The sequence below is a fragment of the Rousettus aegyptiacus genome, unplaced genomic scaffold (assembly GCF_014176215.1).
Source record: "Rousettus aegyptiacus isolate mRouAeg1 unplaced genomic scaffold, mRouAeg1.p scaffold_m13_p_7, whole genome shotgun sequence".
NCBI classification, from domain to species: Eukaryota; Metazoa; Chordata; class Mammalia; order Chiroptera; family Pteropodidae; genus Rousettus; species Rousettus aegyptiacus.
This window is the reverse complement of record NW_023416310.1, coordinates 60,139,559-60,156,395: the sequence shown is the minus strand read 5'-3', so window position 1 is coordinate 60,156,395 and position 16,837 is coordinate 60,139,559. Positions and strand designations below refer to the sequence as shown.

The 16,837-nt window shown below is 42.7% G+C and overlaps 1 protein-coding gene across 39 annotated transcripts in view; it reads right to left on the bottom strand.

Annotated features, from left to right (window-relative positions):
* The window catches only part of MAP4K4 (mitogen-activated protein kinase kinase kinase kinase 4), a 173,148-nt gene extending 160,091 nt beyond the window's left edge, over nucleotides 1-13,057 (bottom strand). For 13 of the 39 annotated variants that reach the window (XM_036224520.1, XM_036224521.1, XM_036224530.1 and 10 more), the window contains exons 1-2: nucleotides 12,846-13,055; nucleotides 12,440-12,505 (exon numbers count right to left, since the gene is read on the bottom strand). In XM_036224520.1, the coding sequence (XP_036080413.1) occupies nucleotides 12,440-12,505; nucleotides 12,846-12,902 (123 nt within the window). In that variant the 5' untranslated portion in view covers nucleotides 12,903-13,055. Of the gene's footprint in view, nucleotides 1-12,439; nucleotides 12,506-12,845 lie in introns of all 39 variants that reach the window. The other 26 variants (XM_036224533.1, XM_036224547.1, XM_036224526.1 and 23 more) reach the window with 5 other exon arrangements.
* Between the last annotated feature and the right edge of the window lie 3,780 nt (nucleotides 13,058-16,837).

Below are 16,837 nucleotides of genomic sequence, written 5' to 3'. Positions count from 1 at the left end.
TCCCCTTACTATTTATATCTTTTTAAAAAATAGCTTTGAGGGGAAAAAAAAAAAAAAGACCGTTTAAACACAAATAACACCAATATATTTTGAAATTTATAACATATAAAAATAAAATACTGTAAGGGCGAATAGGGATGAAAGTGATACTGTTGTAACATTCTTATATTGTACATGAGGTATATATCGTTTGAAAGTAAACTGTGATCAGTTAAAAGTGTGTCTTATAAACCCTAAAGCAACCTGTAAAACAATACAAGCAGAAGTTATGGCTAATAAGGTAGAAAATGGAATCATAAAACCACTTAATTAATCCAAAAGAAAGCAGAAAAGGGTGGGGAAGACAAACTATCAATGAGACCAAGTCCACAGCAGAAATAGCCAAAACGAAATAAAACAGTATTAAAGGTCAAGGGGAAAAAAATCGACATCCTACATTTAATATTTCAATCACTTTTTTACATATAATAAGTAAAAAGAATATATATTTTTTCAGCTAATTGAGTAGCAAACAAATGAAATGTCTAATTTGCCTTGGGGTTGATGACTGACAGAGGCCTTGTTTAAACAAAATAAAACAAAAAGAATTTCACACTTTGATGGCTAGTAAAGGCCTTTTTCCTAGCATGATCAGAGAAAGGTGAGAAATATTTCACATGATATTAAATTTTTTTCAAATAAATCCACAAAACCATTTTACTCAGTAGGCTTAAGAAAATCCTATAGTATCAAAAAGCAAATATACAGCACCTGAATATAAATGCAAAACTTCACCTTTTAAATCACTTCCTTGTATAGCCTGAACTCCAGAAACTTATTAAAAACTATATGAATACCACAACACGGTCCCACTGTTCCCGTTTTACAGAGACTGCGTTCAGCCCTAAGGTCAAGGGGAGCAGCAGACACAAGTAAGACAGTCTCTGTGTGTGCAACAGGGCACAATGTGGCCTACTCTGGGCCATCCGGCCACCAAATACTCCAGATAGGGTTCCAGGTGTTGCTCAGAGGACACTCGCAGCTGTGACAGCCACCCTCCTTCTCTGGGGATGCTGAGGGTGCTAAATGGATAAACTGATAACTCTTAACTGAAGCGGGAGATTCAAAACAGCAATGCACACCTAAACAGCAGATACAGGACAGGAGGCCTCCCAAGGACAGCTGGCTCCAGGCAAACTGAAAGGGGCCAGCAATTACCGTAATCAATGAACACACTTTCCTATCTTTGTTACAAGTTCTAAGAACCAAGATGAGGAGTCATCAGCTCAAGGCTTGTTCTAACTACAAGCTGACTGCTCCTTGCTCCTCACCCATCTATGCCTCATCCAGAGAATTTGAATTTAAATCACAAAGCTTCACTGTGTATGCCACCTCATCTACTATATCAGATCCAACATAGCTATACACTCCATAAGCCCTGCTCTTCCCCACCTTCAGTATCACCCTCTCAAAATCTGAGTTCCACAAGGGTATGGGCTGACTGTTCTTGCTATTCATTGTCACCAGCAAGCAAGCCTTACATGGTGCCTGGCACGTATCAAGTACGCATTAAATACTTAAGTAATATGATTGAAAGGAAGCTTGCCTAGCTGAGCAGGATCAAAATGTCTACAGAGGAACAGAGAACATATACTAAGCTCTCAACTCACTGAAGTGTAAAGAGCTGAACATCTGCAAAGTTTTTTCTGGTAACTAATGGAAGGAGCAACAAGAATGAATGAGAGAACATATGTACAACATACAGAGAACAGAGATCCTCTAATACGCCAAGTTCAAACAGGAAAGGCCCCAGATTTTAAAGCGTGCCCCAGCAGGTGAATGACTACACTCAATGAAGTGTACATCACTTGAATGCACATCCTCAACCTCAGGCAATACTCAGTGCCAACCTTGGGATTCCAAAAACACTGTATATCCCTTGGATGTACCTAATTCAGGTAATATCAGTCTTTGACTTGAGATCTCAAAACTGAGTAGTAATAAAACTACATAGCAATTAGAGAGTCACAGAAAAAGCAATGGGCCAAGGGCTCTGCTCACCAACAGTACTCTGTTGTTATGATAGGAGGTAAGAACGGAAGTTCTAAGTATGAGAATTTTCAAAAAGTTTACTATTATTAAAGTTAAATGGATTTAATCTGAATGCAGTAAATACCTAATAAAAGCCATCATAAAAGTATTTTAGAATAAAAGATGATAAAAATACTCTGAAAGGTATGCTTGAAAAGAATCAAATGAGTAAACGTCTTCCCTACATATAACCTAACAAATCATTTATTTAGTTTGGTATACATCCTTCTGATCAAAGAGAATAGATTTTGTTTTCTTTCGTTTTTTTAAATCCCAATGAGTCAACAGCTTCTACCTGTGATAAAGGAAAATTCCAGTCTTGAGCATCACATGGCAAGTGGCTGGCTATTACACAATGGAATCCCCCCAAAAGTGAGAAGGTACTACATGTTTGGCCTAGTTCCTGATACCAATGACCTCACTGGCAGTGAACCATCAAGTCTGCACAGCAATAAGAAACTATATTCACGTTTAAAGAAAACAACTTAAACTCACAGAGATGACTAATAATGAGAGTGGGTAAGGGAAAGACTTCAGGGAAGTAGAGAAAGGCACGCAGGGTCACAAACCAGGAAGCCTTTGGTTATACTGATGAGATACGGGAGGACTCAGGCAGATAAATTTCCGCTCCTGCTCCCCTCTTTGTAAGACTCCAAAGTACAGTCCCATCAGGCAGCACTTCTTGTTCTGCCAGGCCATGCCACCTGATGAATGCATTTTTCACAGCAGCCAAAAACCAAAAACTGCAACATCCACCAACTGGTGAACAGATAGACAGAACACGGCATCGTATCCACACTTTGGAAAACTATTCCACAATTAAAAGAAACGAGCTACCACACTGAGTGTAGATGAACCTCATAAACATGATATGAAGTGAAAGAAACCAGAGACCACACACTATATGATGCCATTTAAGTGCAATGTTCAAAAAAGTCAAATTTAGAGAGACAGAAATAGATTTGTGGTTGTCTGGAGCTCTAGGCTGAAACAGGGATTAACTGTAAACGAGGATGAGGGATCTGGCTAAGGTGACGAAAGAGTTCTAACACTGACTTGTGGTGATGGCTGCGTCACTCCATAAATTTACTACACATCACTGAAATGTTAAGCTTGAAGTGGGTGACTCTCGCAATACATACACTATACCTCCATAGAGCTATTTTTAAAAAAACCTGAAGAAGCTTCTCAATCTCTTGGAGGCTTGTTGAGAGCAACAGCGAGCCTGCTCACTGGTCTGTGTCTTGCCGCACTGCCCCTGCTCCTCCTCATCTCGCGGGCCTGCAGCACCCAAACTAAGTATCAGCACAGAGGTCAAGCGCCAGCACTGCTTTATTCCTGTTTTCACTTCTGTTGTTGCTATTGTTGTTTTTGTTAGTTATTGTTCTAGATAAAGAGTAGCAAACACCTGAGCAAACCCCAAAAAGTTTAAAATCAGAGATAAAATTACTGGTTAACTTCTAGGCTGGTGGACTGATCACAACAGACATAGTGGTTAAAGCCCATAAAAATGACAATAACGTATACAGAAGAATAAAGAAATAAAGGGGAAGAGATAGGTGAAGCAGAGATCATTTCTATCAGGTTTTGACAACTAAAAAAATGGATGGAGCAGTAATTCACTAAGAGGGAAACAGGACAACCTAAGTGCCTACGGAGAAGGACATCGAGAGTGAGGCATTTTGCCCCTCAGAACCGTGAGAAGACCACCATTTAGAAGCAACTGATACCACGTGAAGTATAAGGTTAAAATCAGGAGAACTGGTACCCCAGACCCACCTCTACCTCATGCAGTACGATGGCTACCCAACCATTCCACACCTGTGGGAAACCAGAGCTTTAGTCCCTGAAGGAACTGAGGGAGAAACGCTCAGATGAGAGGACAAAGCAAAGGGGAAGGACACAGGGTTGAAAAGTAACATACCAGACTGTGGGATCTCTAGGCTCTGGTCTCTGCCCTTAATTCCAGAACCCGTAGGCAAGAAAAGCCTCCAAGTGTTCTTGTTAGAGAAACTGGCCCCAAAGAAAATATCTACAAGTATTTAGAAATGGGATTCCCCATGCATGAGAATGTACTGCTCTGTCCTCCCTATGCTGAAGAACCTCCTGCCCATGTACACTGAGGCTCCAGTTCATTGCTAGTGCTTTACTCCTAAATATGAACAGTCATGAACCCCCAAGCATTTAAGAAGAAATCTTCAGCATAAAAGACAAAGACCAAAATAAACAGAAATAATGAAATCTAGGGAAAATGGAAAAATGCAGGAGCACAAGAAAACCAACCCCCAAAAAACCTATATTCAATATCCTCAGCGATGAGAGAGAGATCCATAAAAGAACAAATGCATTTAAAAAAAAAAAAAAAAAGTGAGTGCTGCTCTGAATTAAAAATGATAGTTAAAAATTCAATAAAAATAATGAAATGTAAAATCACAGACATCTCATAATAGAGCAAAAAGACCTAAAAAAAAAAAATAACAATAGCAGGAAAAGATAATAAAAATCAAAGAAGTAATTTAATAGGACTTCTAGAAAGAGAAAGCAGCAAAGTTGGAGGGAAAGACAAAAAATTTCCCAGGGAAAAAAGGCATCTCCAGATTAAAAAAAAAAATTAACCAAATACTTAGAACAGTGAGTAACAACAAAAGACACTCATAATATCTAATACCAAAAATAAAGAGAATATCCTAAAAGTTCACCAAAGCAATGTATTCAAAGTTCCACAGGAAAAAGACACTCAACCTAGAATGTTGTCCACCAGCTAATATACAAATCCTACAGAAAGAAGAATAAAGACATTTTCAGCCACCTGAGGACTTGAAACCTTTACACCCCATGCACCGTTTCTTATAAAGCCACTAGAGGATTGTGCCTCAGGAAAATAGAGGTAAATTGAAAAAGAAGACTGTGATACCCAGGAAACAGAGACATTCAGGTAAACAGTTAAGCGGCAACCATACCTGACCAGTTGTGAGGTACCTCTAGGGAGGAAAAAAAAAAAGTGGCATCAACGGATTATCTGAAACAATCAATTACCTGACATATTTACGTATTTGAAAAAATTGTCGACAAAGGTTTAAGTTAGTCGAGCATTTCATGTATCCTTCTTTAGAGCATCTGAGGAGGAAAGGAATAACGGGTACATAGAAAACTAAGCTAATGAAAAAGTAAGACAACACAAGAGAGGAGTATTTAAAAAAGGATATGCAGTCATATTAGACTGCTTGGCTCAGAGATATTTATATAGTCACGATAATACGATTTCATTTTAACCCAAAGTTATGATGTGCTCACTTAAGAAGATGAGTACAAGAGCTAAATCTTCAACTCCTATAGAACTACGCGAAGTAGTCCAACAACTGAAACCACTGTTAATAGAAGTCAATAAATGCATAAAACTGATAAATCAAGAAACAGCCACAGAAGCACGTCATTTAGAAATCTGGCAGTAAATTTCAGCTGTAGCACCTAAAAGCATTAAAAATAGATGCCTTCTAGGAATAGTTTTGATATGAGAATTTTAGAATCACTTGATTGTACATTCATAACTTTGATAAGTTTTTTAAGGCCTTACTTATCATATAATAAAAACGAAGTTTTTAATTCATAACATAAAAGTGGTTTTTTTAAGTTATTTAAATTTAACAGGATAATCTGTCAATATTCTGCCATATTTGAGAAAACAGCAATGTCCCAAGGATCAGAGGCAAATTAGGTACAAAACTGCAAGTGGCAAGAGCTCTGGCTCCCTGTGTCCCAAGGGTGGGGGAGGCACCTGCTGGGCGTGGATGGTGGCCCCCCAATCTGCAGCATGCCAATGCAGCAAATCGACCTGAGTGTACACAAGGAGCCTGGGGTAGAATCAGTTCTGGCAGTTCCGTGCCCCTCCAGGGACAGTCTGCAGGCTGTGGGACACACACAGCAGGGCAATTTCAGAAGTTGAGAATAACTGTAAAAATTTTTACAGCTATTTGACAGGGTAACATTATGTCCTTTGATTCTAATAATAAAAAGATTTAGGCTGGTATTTTTATATGCCTACTTTTTCATTTCCCTTTTCTAGTTATCTGTACTGTTTTACAGCACAGAGATGCCCTGCCGAGGCTGAAAAAGCACACTGAAGCCTGAGCAGGTTCCACACACTGGTGCATGTGTTGTGTCTGAGTGCAGTGTGCGGTGTGGGGAACCTGAGGAAACAGAGATATCACATGATGTATAGGTGATGGTATATATTTGGCATTTTGCATCCAGTCCATCCCTGCATCCTTCTCCACCACACATACACCTAACATCCACACCACCAGGCAACAGTGCAGTGAGGGCTGTCAGTGTGGCAAGAAACCACTCCACGTGGTTAATCCTTTTGCTTCTCATCTCCTTAACTTAGCTCTAAGTTCTTCATAACACTACAGATTGTCAGAGTTTCTAAGATACCTAGTTTTAAAAGCTTAGGACATCCTAAAACTTATCATTCTGTCTTTCCTTTTGAAATTCTTACAAAAGAAAGTGCCTTCCAAGTCAGTGACTCCTCGCACACCACTTCCCATCTGGGTAATGCTATTGCCAGCCTCATTACAGAATATCACATTGTTTGGTGAACAGTCACAAAACATTATAAAACCTAAGAATGCATGGCTGCCTCGCTGGTCACTCATTGATAGTAGAGCATCACCCTGGCCTTGCCCATTCTCTTCCTAGTCGATACCTCTTACATCCAAAAACGTATCTTGATTCAATTTTTGTGTTATTATATAATTAGAAAAAAACACCTGCCGACCAATTCTCCAAAAATTAAATTAGTACTTAGGAATCTCTACCCCGTGAAAATCAAATAATTGGCACCAAACTAAATGTGTCTTAATATTTTAACACTGGTAATTCTTGAGTAGTATGAGAAACTGACTTCAATTCATGAAAAATCTGTTCATAGTAAATATTTAAAGCAATTACTTGCAAGTACTTTATGGAATGACCCCCCAATCCACTAACTAGGTATCTACTTGTGAGACAAACAAGTTTTTAAAACACTAATTTTAAAAGGTAAGGTGGTAACCTAAAATTGTTTCAACTGTTTAAATTACAAATTCTAAATAAGTAGTTTTGATTTTGAGAACTTCCTACGGTGTAAGTCCTTGACTCTTAATACAGTCAACTGTCACACACTCTGTACTTCTATACTCTTCACTTCCAACGTCCACAACAGACCTGTAAATGTAATGGGGAGTAGGCTGTCCAGGGCGCCACACATTAGTGCTACCCTCTGGGCAAAAGCTCTGCTTCAGAACCTGGACGACCTGGGTCTGAAAGCAGTACCTGTCTGCCGAATATTTTTAATGACTGGAATGCAGAAAAATGAAAGTACTGGTATTAATGATAAGAAGCACAGACATAAACTTAACACAACTGAGAGATGGGAACCATCTGACACTTTAGTTTAGGCAATTCCTTCAGGTCAAGCAGCTGTTCACACCAAATAACCAAGAATTTACTAATAAATCAAAGAATAAAAATAAAAGACTGTGTACGAAATTCATGTGTCAAGGCATCCATCTCCAAGTTAACACGTACCTAGTTTATAATATTTTTAGTTCCCTGGGAATAAACTCCTCAGATGATCATCCCTTGGCTTAGCACACCGACTTCAGATGTGTTACTTCAAAAGTAGTATTATTTCAAAAAACATCTTTCCTCTTCCAGGATCAGTCTACAAAACTCCACAAACACACACTATACCAAAAACGCCCCCAGATATTATTTTTGGATTATGTCAATATATAGAAATATTCATATATCCAAAATTGGTTTAAAAGAGCAAACTACAAGTTTGCAGCTATGCAAATTAACATTTACTTATTACAAAATTTGAAGCATTAAGTAATTAAAAAGCCATCATCAGCAGTGTGTCATCTGTTGATGAGATGTTCTGTAAGGCTTTTGATGTCCTGATTTAGTTTAGTTCCAAAACACTTTTGGGAAGTTTGGGTTGATTTCTTAAGAGAGCTACACACTCACTAACACGTTTTCAACAGGGCTGGCTTCCTTCCACCTTCCCCAGTCCAGCACGAAGGAACTCAGTGTCAGAACAAGTCCGTACATGCCACTTAGCGGCAGATCAGCCCTTGCTCCTAAAGGAAACTTCCGGTTCTACCAAATTTGCTTTGCCTCGCTGGATGTCTTTGCCTCTCATTAGGAACAAGAGATGCTACACTCACAAGATAACATTTAGAGCAGCAGTCCCCAACCATTCTGGGACCGGGGACCGATGCTCCTGTGAGAATCTACTGCCTGACAATGGCAGTGATGTTAGCGCTGGGGAATAGCTGCAAATACACATGAAGCTTGTCTCACTCACCCACCACTCACCTCCTGCTGCGTGGCCCAGGGCTTGGGACTCCTGATTTAGAGAATCCCGCATAACAGTTTAAGTGCTTGCTTCAAAACGTTAAGACTGATGATTTTAAAAGCTACACAATTTATGCAGCACTTTATTGGAGAGTAAAGGAAAGGAATTTCAGCACTTTCGCAAATCCCATGGCTCCTCGGAACCCAGTGGTCATGCAGTGCACCCATTCTAAAGGCTGCACCAAAGCCAACAGAGAATGAGTGAATTCAGCAGGTTCAGCGGAGCCCAAGAATCCACCCAAAACTTGCCCTCTCCTGCCACTGCCACTGCTACCACTCTTCACCAACTCTCTTCTGGACAGTGGCCTAAGGCCACCCATCACTCCTGCTCCCTCCCAAAGCATTATCTGATCAAATCTACTTCCAATCTCAACACAACTTACAATGGCTCCTCAATTCTCAAAAAATGAGCCCCTCCTCAAATCTTAGGCAAATAACCTCTCTTCCAGATGCCCGCCGTTCTCTAAACCTCCTGCCATTGTCAGAGGTCACCCCGGGCCTTCTGCCACACACACACCCTCCCTCCCTATCTTTCTTCAAAAAATGAGGGGAACAGTGTTAGCACAGTGCCTGATTGGGGGTGGGGGGGCACAAACTGAGTACTGGTTCTGCTTACCATCTTTGGGCCTAGAGTACTCTCCTCATCGACCTCCAAGGTCAGGGTCAGACAGAGTCAAGCCACTCAGTCCCTCGTGGGAGGAAGCCCTGACTCCAGACACCACACCCACTGAATTCTAAACTCCCCAAAGTCCCCTCTCACTCCCTACAGCACCTTTGCAGACACAGGACTTTCCTTCTCCAAGTCATTCTGGAACACGGTATGCTCATGAAATACTAAATAAGAGTAGTTACCCCAAGAAAAAAGAAAAATGGTTAAATACTAAAACTAAAAAAATTCAATACAAAACAAATTTTGATTTATTTCCAGTTTTAAGTTTTCACGCTACACATTTCCCCTTTGATGAAAATAATTAAATTTCACTACATTTACTCAACATGCAGATTATCCTATAGTCACTTCTTTTACAAATATATGGTATTCTGAATAAAACTCTGTGAACAGATATTCATATTTTTTTAAGTTTTAATTTATATGTACCCTTCCCTATGATCCCTCAAAAACCCAAGGCTAAAAATAAATCTCTCTATATGAAATACATCCTGCTTTTCAACTTTTTTTAAAATATAGCTATATACTGTTCAACTATACCATTTACTACTTTTCTCAGATACAGAGATTATAAACTATCCTCCAAACAAGCCATTTCCACAAAACATATCAAAACTGACAAAAACCTCCCTCTTTCCACTCACTCACATGCAGTATTCTCAAAATAAGCAAACCACTATTGCTAAAAAATGAAAAGTCCACAGGAAAAGTGAAAAATAGACACTATAACAATGAAATAAATTAGGGCCACAAGTTGTTCAGCTTAGAGGTATTTTACCTTGAAGTTGCTTTAAAAAAAAAATTCTTTATGAACAGTCACAAATATTTTCCAAACTCTGATGCTGTTCACACTAATGAATGTTTAGCAGCAATAAACTGCTAGTGTTAATAATCTAATTCAAAAACCATATGTAAATCATGCCAACAAAAATCCTAAATAAACTTCTATGCATAATGTAAATGGTTCTAAAAATTACACATCTGAAGGGAGAACAGAGATGTTTTCTGCTACCTCGACCATCTCTAAAACTAAAGAACTTCCCAGTAGTACCAGTTCATAAATATTAAAAACTGGTGATAGTAAGAAAACATGTAAGAAACAATCAGGAAAATGTTAACATTGAATGTCTGATACCAAGGAATTAAGTTTTTAGGAGGATGGCATTGTAATTATCTAAAAAACAAAAAAGATACATACTGAAGTATTTATGGGTGAAATGGTTAAGATAATGGAGGGGAGGCAAAGGCCACAGATAGCAGATTAGTCATGTGCTCTGGTAACAGTTAAACTGTGTGATCTTCTCTTTCTCCTTGTATATACTGAAGTTTTCCAAAACAATAAAATAGTACTGGTGAGCAAAATCTCAGACACTGTTTTGTTTGTGACTGTATGCCACTTTTACACAGATTTCTTAATTCCTTAGATTTGCATTTCAGAATTTCTCTTCAACTGTACAGACTCTGTAGTAAATATTTCTCAAATGTAGAGCTCAGCAAACCTATTTCAAAAGCTTGGGTGAAAGAGGAGATGGAACCCAAGAGGAAATGAGGAAGGGGCAAAAACTTAACAATGAACCTGCTACTATAAAGAACTCCCACTCCTTAAAACCAATTAATACACTTTGTTTTCTCTTATGGTTTAAAAACAGACTGCTGGCTTCTAGTTTATTTCACCCACCCTCACATCCCTGCTGACCCAAGAAGATACAATCCAACTACTGTGTAACCAGGTCAAAAGTTTTGACTAACTCACTTGGAAGGGTACACTCACCACTTAGACTTGGGGGGGTGAGGGGGGAAAGGCTTAGAAAAAAACCCACTGGTACTTAAAACAAACAAAGGGGCTAGAGTGAATGTCTTTAAGTCAGTTACCAGGCCACTCAGTAAGTTGCAACACAATCTTTCCCAAAATTTTCCAAAGGCTTCAAAATTCAGTTGAGACCAGCAGGCTGAGTTAACAGGGCTCCCTTTCAAATTCAAAAATCTGGCCGAGGCCCCAACAGTTAACCAACAAAACACAGGCTAATTCACTTGAGATCACCTAAGAATACTGACTCAAGTTCAGACCACAGGCCAGTACACAGCCCAGGCCAGGGGATGTTGGGGCTGGGGAGAGGCGTTAAGTGAAAGATAAACCTTATTCCTAAAGCAGAAGAGACAATAGGATCCACACTTAATTTGCACTAAGAAAATGTTGACAGTCAGCTTCCAAGTGCCCCCTTCTTTTTTAATGAGACAATGACAATTCTTCATGCGGAGCCGCAAAGCCCTGCTTCATAAGATATTTTTTCTCTCAACCTTATACCCACTATAATACCTAAAAATATACCCCATGCAGATAACTTTCAGAAAACATTTAGTATAGGAAATGAATTGGGGCAGGGAAAATTTGGCATTCTGTTTCAAACGTTCAAGGCCTGTGCCTCCATTACCTACAGCTCTTTCATAAACCTTAGAACGTGCACTGGATAAAATAAACAGCACTGTAAGTCCCATCAGGTGTCAGCTACTCAGGGCAGACTCAGAGTCTCCAGATTTATTAGTTCATCTGCCACTGGGGTGGGGAGGGGGGGTGTCAAAAAAGAGAGAAAGACCTGGGGTGGGTGTGAAAGCTGGGCATCCTCTTGACTCCTCTCAACTCTCCCTCATGTGTGTTTCAATTACACACCTGTCAAACAGGTTATTCCTGGAATTCAGATTTTATAATCCACACACTGCGATTCTTCCTGCTCCTGTTGCCCAAACACACGTCCCTCCCTGCTTCTCCAAAATATGTTTCCACCAGTGGAATGTGTATGACTGAATTATAAAGTGTCCCAAGTAACACCAAACTCCTCACCTTGAGCACTTTGGCAAGCATTCAAAAGAGGAAACATGATGACAATTTTCAAGAAGGCCACGGCAGTGGTTTAGGATAATCATAGGCAAGGCCTGCCTATCCTGAATTTTAATTAACACACAAAGTCAGAAGGCTAGATTTGGAGGAAAAACAAAATAGCAAAAAAAAAAAAAAAAATGAAGGTTGTCTTATGAAACAAATGCTTTCCCATTTTATTATAGTGCATGCCTAAGAGTGTAGCTTATTTCCTTATCTCAAAGCCAGGAAATGAGGTCTGTTAAGGCCAGCCTGGATATCAACTCTGTTCAAAAACAGAGGGCTTGCAAGGAGAAACCCCTTTCCCAACTTTGCCCAAGTGGCGTGGCCGCCGGTCAGCAGCATGTTCATCACCCTGCTGGTCCTCCCCCACCAGAAGTTTCAGCATGCCACGGGAAACAAAGAAGGCGCCGCGCACCGACCTTATAGACTTGTCCGTAGGTGCCATTTCCAACCACTTCCACCAGCTCGAAAATCCCAGCAGGATCCTAGACAAGGAGGAGGGGAGGGGTTATCATTTGAAAGCTGCACAACAATGAATCAATAAAGCGGGGCAGTGAAGAGAAAGGGCGGTGACAAAGACGAGGGTTTCGCCCAGCGCGGTCCCCCAGCGCCCGAGGGTCGCGGGTGCAAGGTCCGGGCGCCGGGGGGGGCGGCGGCAGGGGGTCGCGCCGGGTCCCCGCACATGCCAACACAGGCAGACAAAGGGGCTGCCGCGCCCGCGGTTCTGCCCGCGGCGGCGCCCGAGCGCCCGGCGGCCCAGGGCGCGGCCCCGGCTCCCGGCTCCCCGCGCCGCGCGCCCCGCGGCCGGCCCGTGCGGCCACTCACCCGCAGGGAGGAGAGGTCGATGTCCACCAGACTTTTTGCAGGGGAGTCGTTCGCCATCTTCCCTTTTTGCCACCCAAACCAAGAGCAGGGATGGGGCTATCGATTTCTGGATGATTTCCGTCGCAGGCACGGGAGCCGGCGGCCCGGACTCCGCCTGGCGAGGCCGGGGCGGCGGCTGGGCGGCCGGGCGCGCGGGGCGGACGGAGCGTGCGCGGGCGGCGGCGGCGCTCAGTCCATGGCGCGGCCCGCGGCAGCCCCGGGCGTCGCCCGCGCCTCAGGCCCCGCGCCCGCGCCGCGCGCCTGCAGACCGGCCGGGAGCTGGGGCCGCGGCGCCGCCGAGAGTCGGGCGAGTGAGCGCGAGGCCGCGAGACAAAGCTGCCCGGGCGGCGGGGGCGGAGCGGGAGGGAGGCGGAGGCAGGCGGGCGGCGAGGGAGGAGGGGACACGGGACACCGAAAATATATTCCGAGGAGAGAGAAAACAGCTCCCCCTTTCCTGCTCCGGCAGGAAAAGCGGGCGGAAACGCATTCCCACCGAAGCCCCGCCGGGGAGGGCGCGGGGCGAGCCGCCCGCGCGGCGCGAACGTGCATCGGGGTGGGGCCCAACAATGGCCGGCGGCGCGCGCGCTGCTCTCCCGGGGGCAGGAGACTGGGGGGCGGCCCGGCGGGGTGCCGGGGCCAAGGAGACGCCCCTGCCTCGCGCCAACAATAAGCGAGGAGCCCTGACCTGCACCCAGAGGCCACGAGGCGGCGGGACCCTTCGCCCAGAGAGAGACTGTGTCCCGCCTGTCCCTCTAAAGGGACGCGAAGGAGCAGTACCCACGCAGAGGACGGTGCTCCCTTGCCCCTCACTCCCACTTATCCCTATCCCCTGCCCCCGCCACCAGATTCTCGACCCTCAAGACCTTCATGCCCGATCTCCCTGCATGGCTTTCTTGCCCTTTCTCTTTTTTTCCAGGCTAAATTTGTCACTCGGTTATACTTGCGGGACTCGCTGAGTATTCCTTGGCTGCCCGGTCCCAAGTCTTTGGATGGAAACAGATTCCAAAACAGCTCCTCTAATTGCCTTGTGCTGAGTTTGCCACTCAGATGAACACTGTGTTTGGGGTCGTAAGTACTCAGCCAAGTTCCGTGCCTAGAGATCATTAAGGATCAATAGACAGGCATCTTCCAGCAACTTTGGATGTTTGTCAGTGGTCAGACAATTTAATCCCGTTAACCAAGAATATACGGCCTATGCACAGCCATCATTTCTACCACATCACTCTGCTGTACAAAATCTTTCAATGGCTCCCTCTTAACCTCACAGCAGTTTCTCAAACCTAAGTGCAGGGAGTCACCAGGAGGGACAGTAAAAGCTCTGATTGCCCTCCTCTCCCTCCCCTACCAACACTACCACCAGCACCACCTCCAGAGTTTCTGATTCAGTTGATCTGGGATAGGCCTAAAACTTGCATTTCTAAGGAGTCCTCTGATGATACTAACATCTCGGTTACAACGATCTCCTTTGAGAGCAGGAGCCTCACATGATAAAAATCCAAGACCCTTGGTAACTAGGCTTCACAGACAGCACCATCATCATCCACCCATTCTTACTTTACATATGGTACCCAATTTAATCCCTCCTGTAGCTGGAGGGTGATGAGGAAACCAAATTACTAAAAGATAAGTAAGGAATGTGCCTAAATTCCTTAAAGCATATTCTGAAAGCAGAGCTGGGATTCTCACTAGGTCAGCCTGGTCCCCAAAATCCAATCTTTGACTCAGCTAAGTTAGTCTTCCACCCAGAATATGTTTAGCACTGTCCTGCTTCCCCAACAGGTTGGTTTCCATGATTTTCCATCATGAAAATTCCTTTTAAGGCTAAGATATATTCAAGGACTCCTGGAATCCATTGATTAGGAAAATGATAGTAACCAAAGTGTTCTTGTAAATTTAGTAGTGCTTTTCAATGATTTTGTTTTTTAAACTATCAACAGCAATAGCATTATCTGTGAATGTAAATTAAATAATTTACTCAGCTAAACTGGTACACATGTGAACTTTCAGATCCTATTATAATAATGTGTTATTAGTGTTTATTATCAATAATAGATAACATGTATTGGGTCCAGACAATGTGCTGAGTCCCTTACAGATACTATCTCATTATTCTTCACATAAACTCCAAATGGTGGGTACTTTTATTTTTCCCACTTAACACATTAGGAAGCCAGTGTCTAAAGAAGTTAAGTGACTGGCTTTGTGTCCAGACATGGAAAGGGTTCCCAAGACACTCTCCCTCTGCAGGCTCACAGCCTCAGCTCCAAACTCATGACCCTGAGGCCTGCCTCAGAGCACCCCTTTCTTCTCTGCCAGTCAAATTCTCCATCACTTCAAACTCAACTCAGAAACCATCTCTTCCTTCTACAAGCTTGCTCTAAATCCCTCCCCTAAGCTGCAATTTGTCATTATCACCACTGTGACATATTTCCCACTTTCAAATTAAGTACCTTTTCTTGAAGTGCCTACCCAGTGCAAGGCACCAACCCTGCCATTGCCCAAGATGCAAGGAAGATGAAGACAGCCTACCCTCAGAGCTTACAGTCTGATAATGGATGTAAAAGAGTTTCATAAATAGCTATAGTTAATGGCAGAACATAATAAATTCTGGCTGGATGGAAAGAGTTCCAGTAGAAAGTATGCTGCATCAGATGCAAAAATGAACTGGATTTAACCCTAGTTCTCTTATCAGTTGTGCAGCCTTGCACATGTTGCTTAACTTCTGAGCCTCCATTTCCTATTCTGTGTCCTAGATGAAGACTGGAGGTAAGAGGACAGTTAAGAGGCCATCTCTAGGGCACAGGCAGGTAGTAATATCTGAGGACAGGAGGTATGAGAGGTGTTAGGCCAGTAGACTCTCTCAAGAATTGGCATCTGATGGGATGCCAGAGGCAATGGAGAGAGGTAAAACATTTGCTTGTGGTTGGAGCCTTGTCCACACTGGGGAGGATATGATCATGAACAGAGGAAAGGCTTGGAGTTGCTGTGTCGCGGTGGCAAAGGAAGTTTGGGTTTTGGACTCTGTGCAGAGTTAACTTTTCATACAGAAGCAGCATCCCCTGCCCAGCATGCAATTCTGCTCAATCAACAGGCACATGTTAGTTCAGGCTGCCACCATGAAATACCACAGACTGGGTGACTTAAATAACAGAAATGTATTTTCTCGCAGTTCTGGAGGCTAGTAGATCAAGGTCCCAGATGATTGGGTTTCTGATGAGAGCTCTCTTCCTGGCTGGCAGATGGCCACCTTCTCACTGTCTTCACATGAGCTTTCCTGAGTGCTAATATACAGAGAGAAAGGACAAGCTCTCTGGTGTTTCATCTTATAAGGACATTTATCCTATTGGATCAGGGCCCACACTTATGACCTTATGAATTTAAACTTAATTTTGTTTACTTATAGGCTCCATCTCCAAATACAGCCACACTGGGGCTGAGGGCTTCAACATATGGGGGACACAAACATTCAGTTCATAGCAAGCCATATGCAATATGCAATACCAGGAAGTAGACAGAAGTCATGGCCCTTGTCCTCAAGAATCTATTTGCAAACACAAAATGGATCCATCCGAAAAGATAATCAAAATAACAATTTGAAAAATAAATACTGATTTGGCATTTTAGGCTGAAGGAAAAGTAGCTAACTTGGACAAAGAATAAGAAGTTGAAAGAATGTGGAAACTGGTCACTCTGGGCCGGGAGACTCAGTTTAGAGAACCCTGAGAGATAAAGCTAAATGATAGGTTAAGTGAAACTAGAAGACAAAACCGAGGCATGGGTGATGTGGGATTAAAATAGAACCAAGATTATCAATCAAGTCAAGGTTGAAACGGTCCAGCCTTGGCTTTCAAGGGCTCTGATGGCAGGTAAGAGCCCGTGGTGTGAGGTCAGCAGGCCAAGGGATATAAATGTGCATCCTCCCGGGGTAGAATCAACTCATACCCAGTCACTGA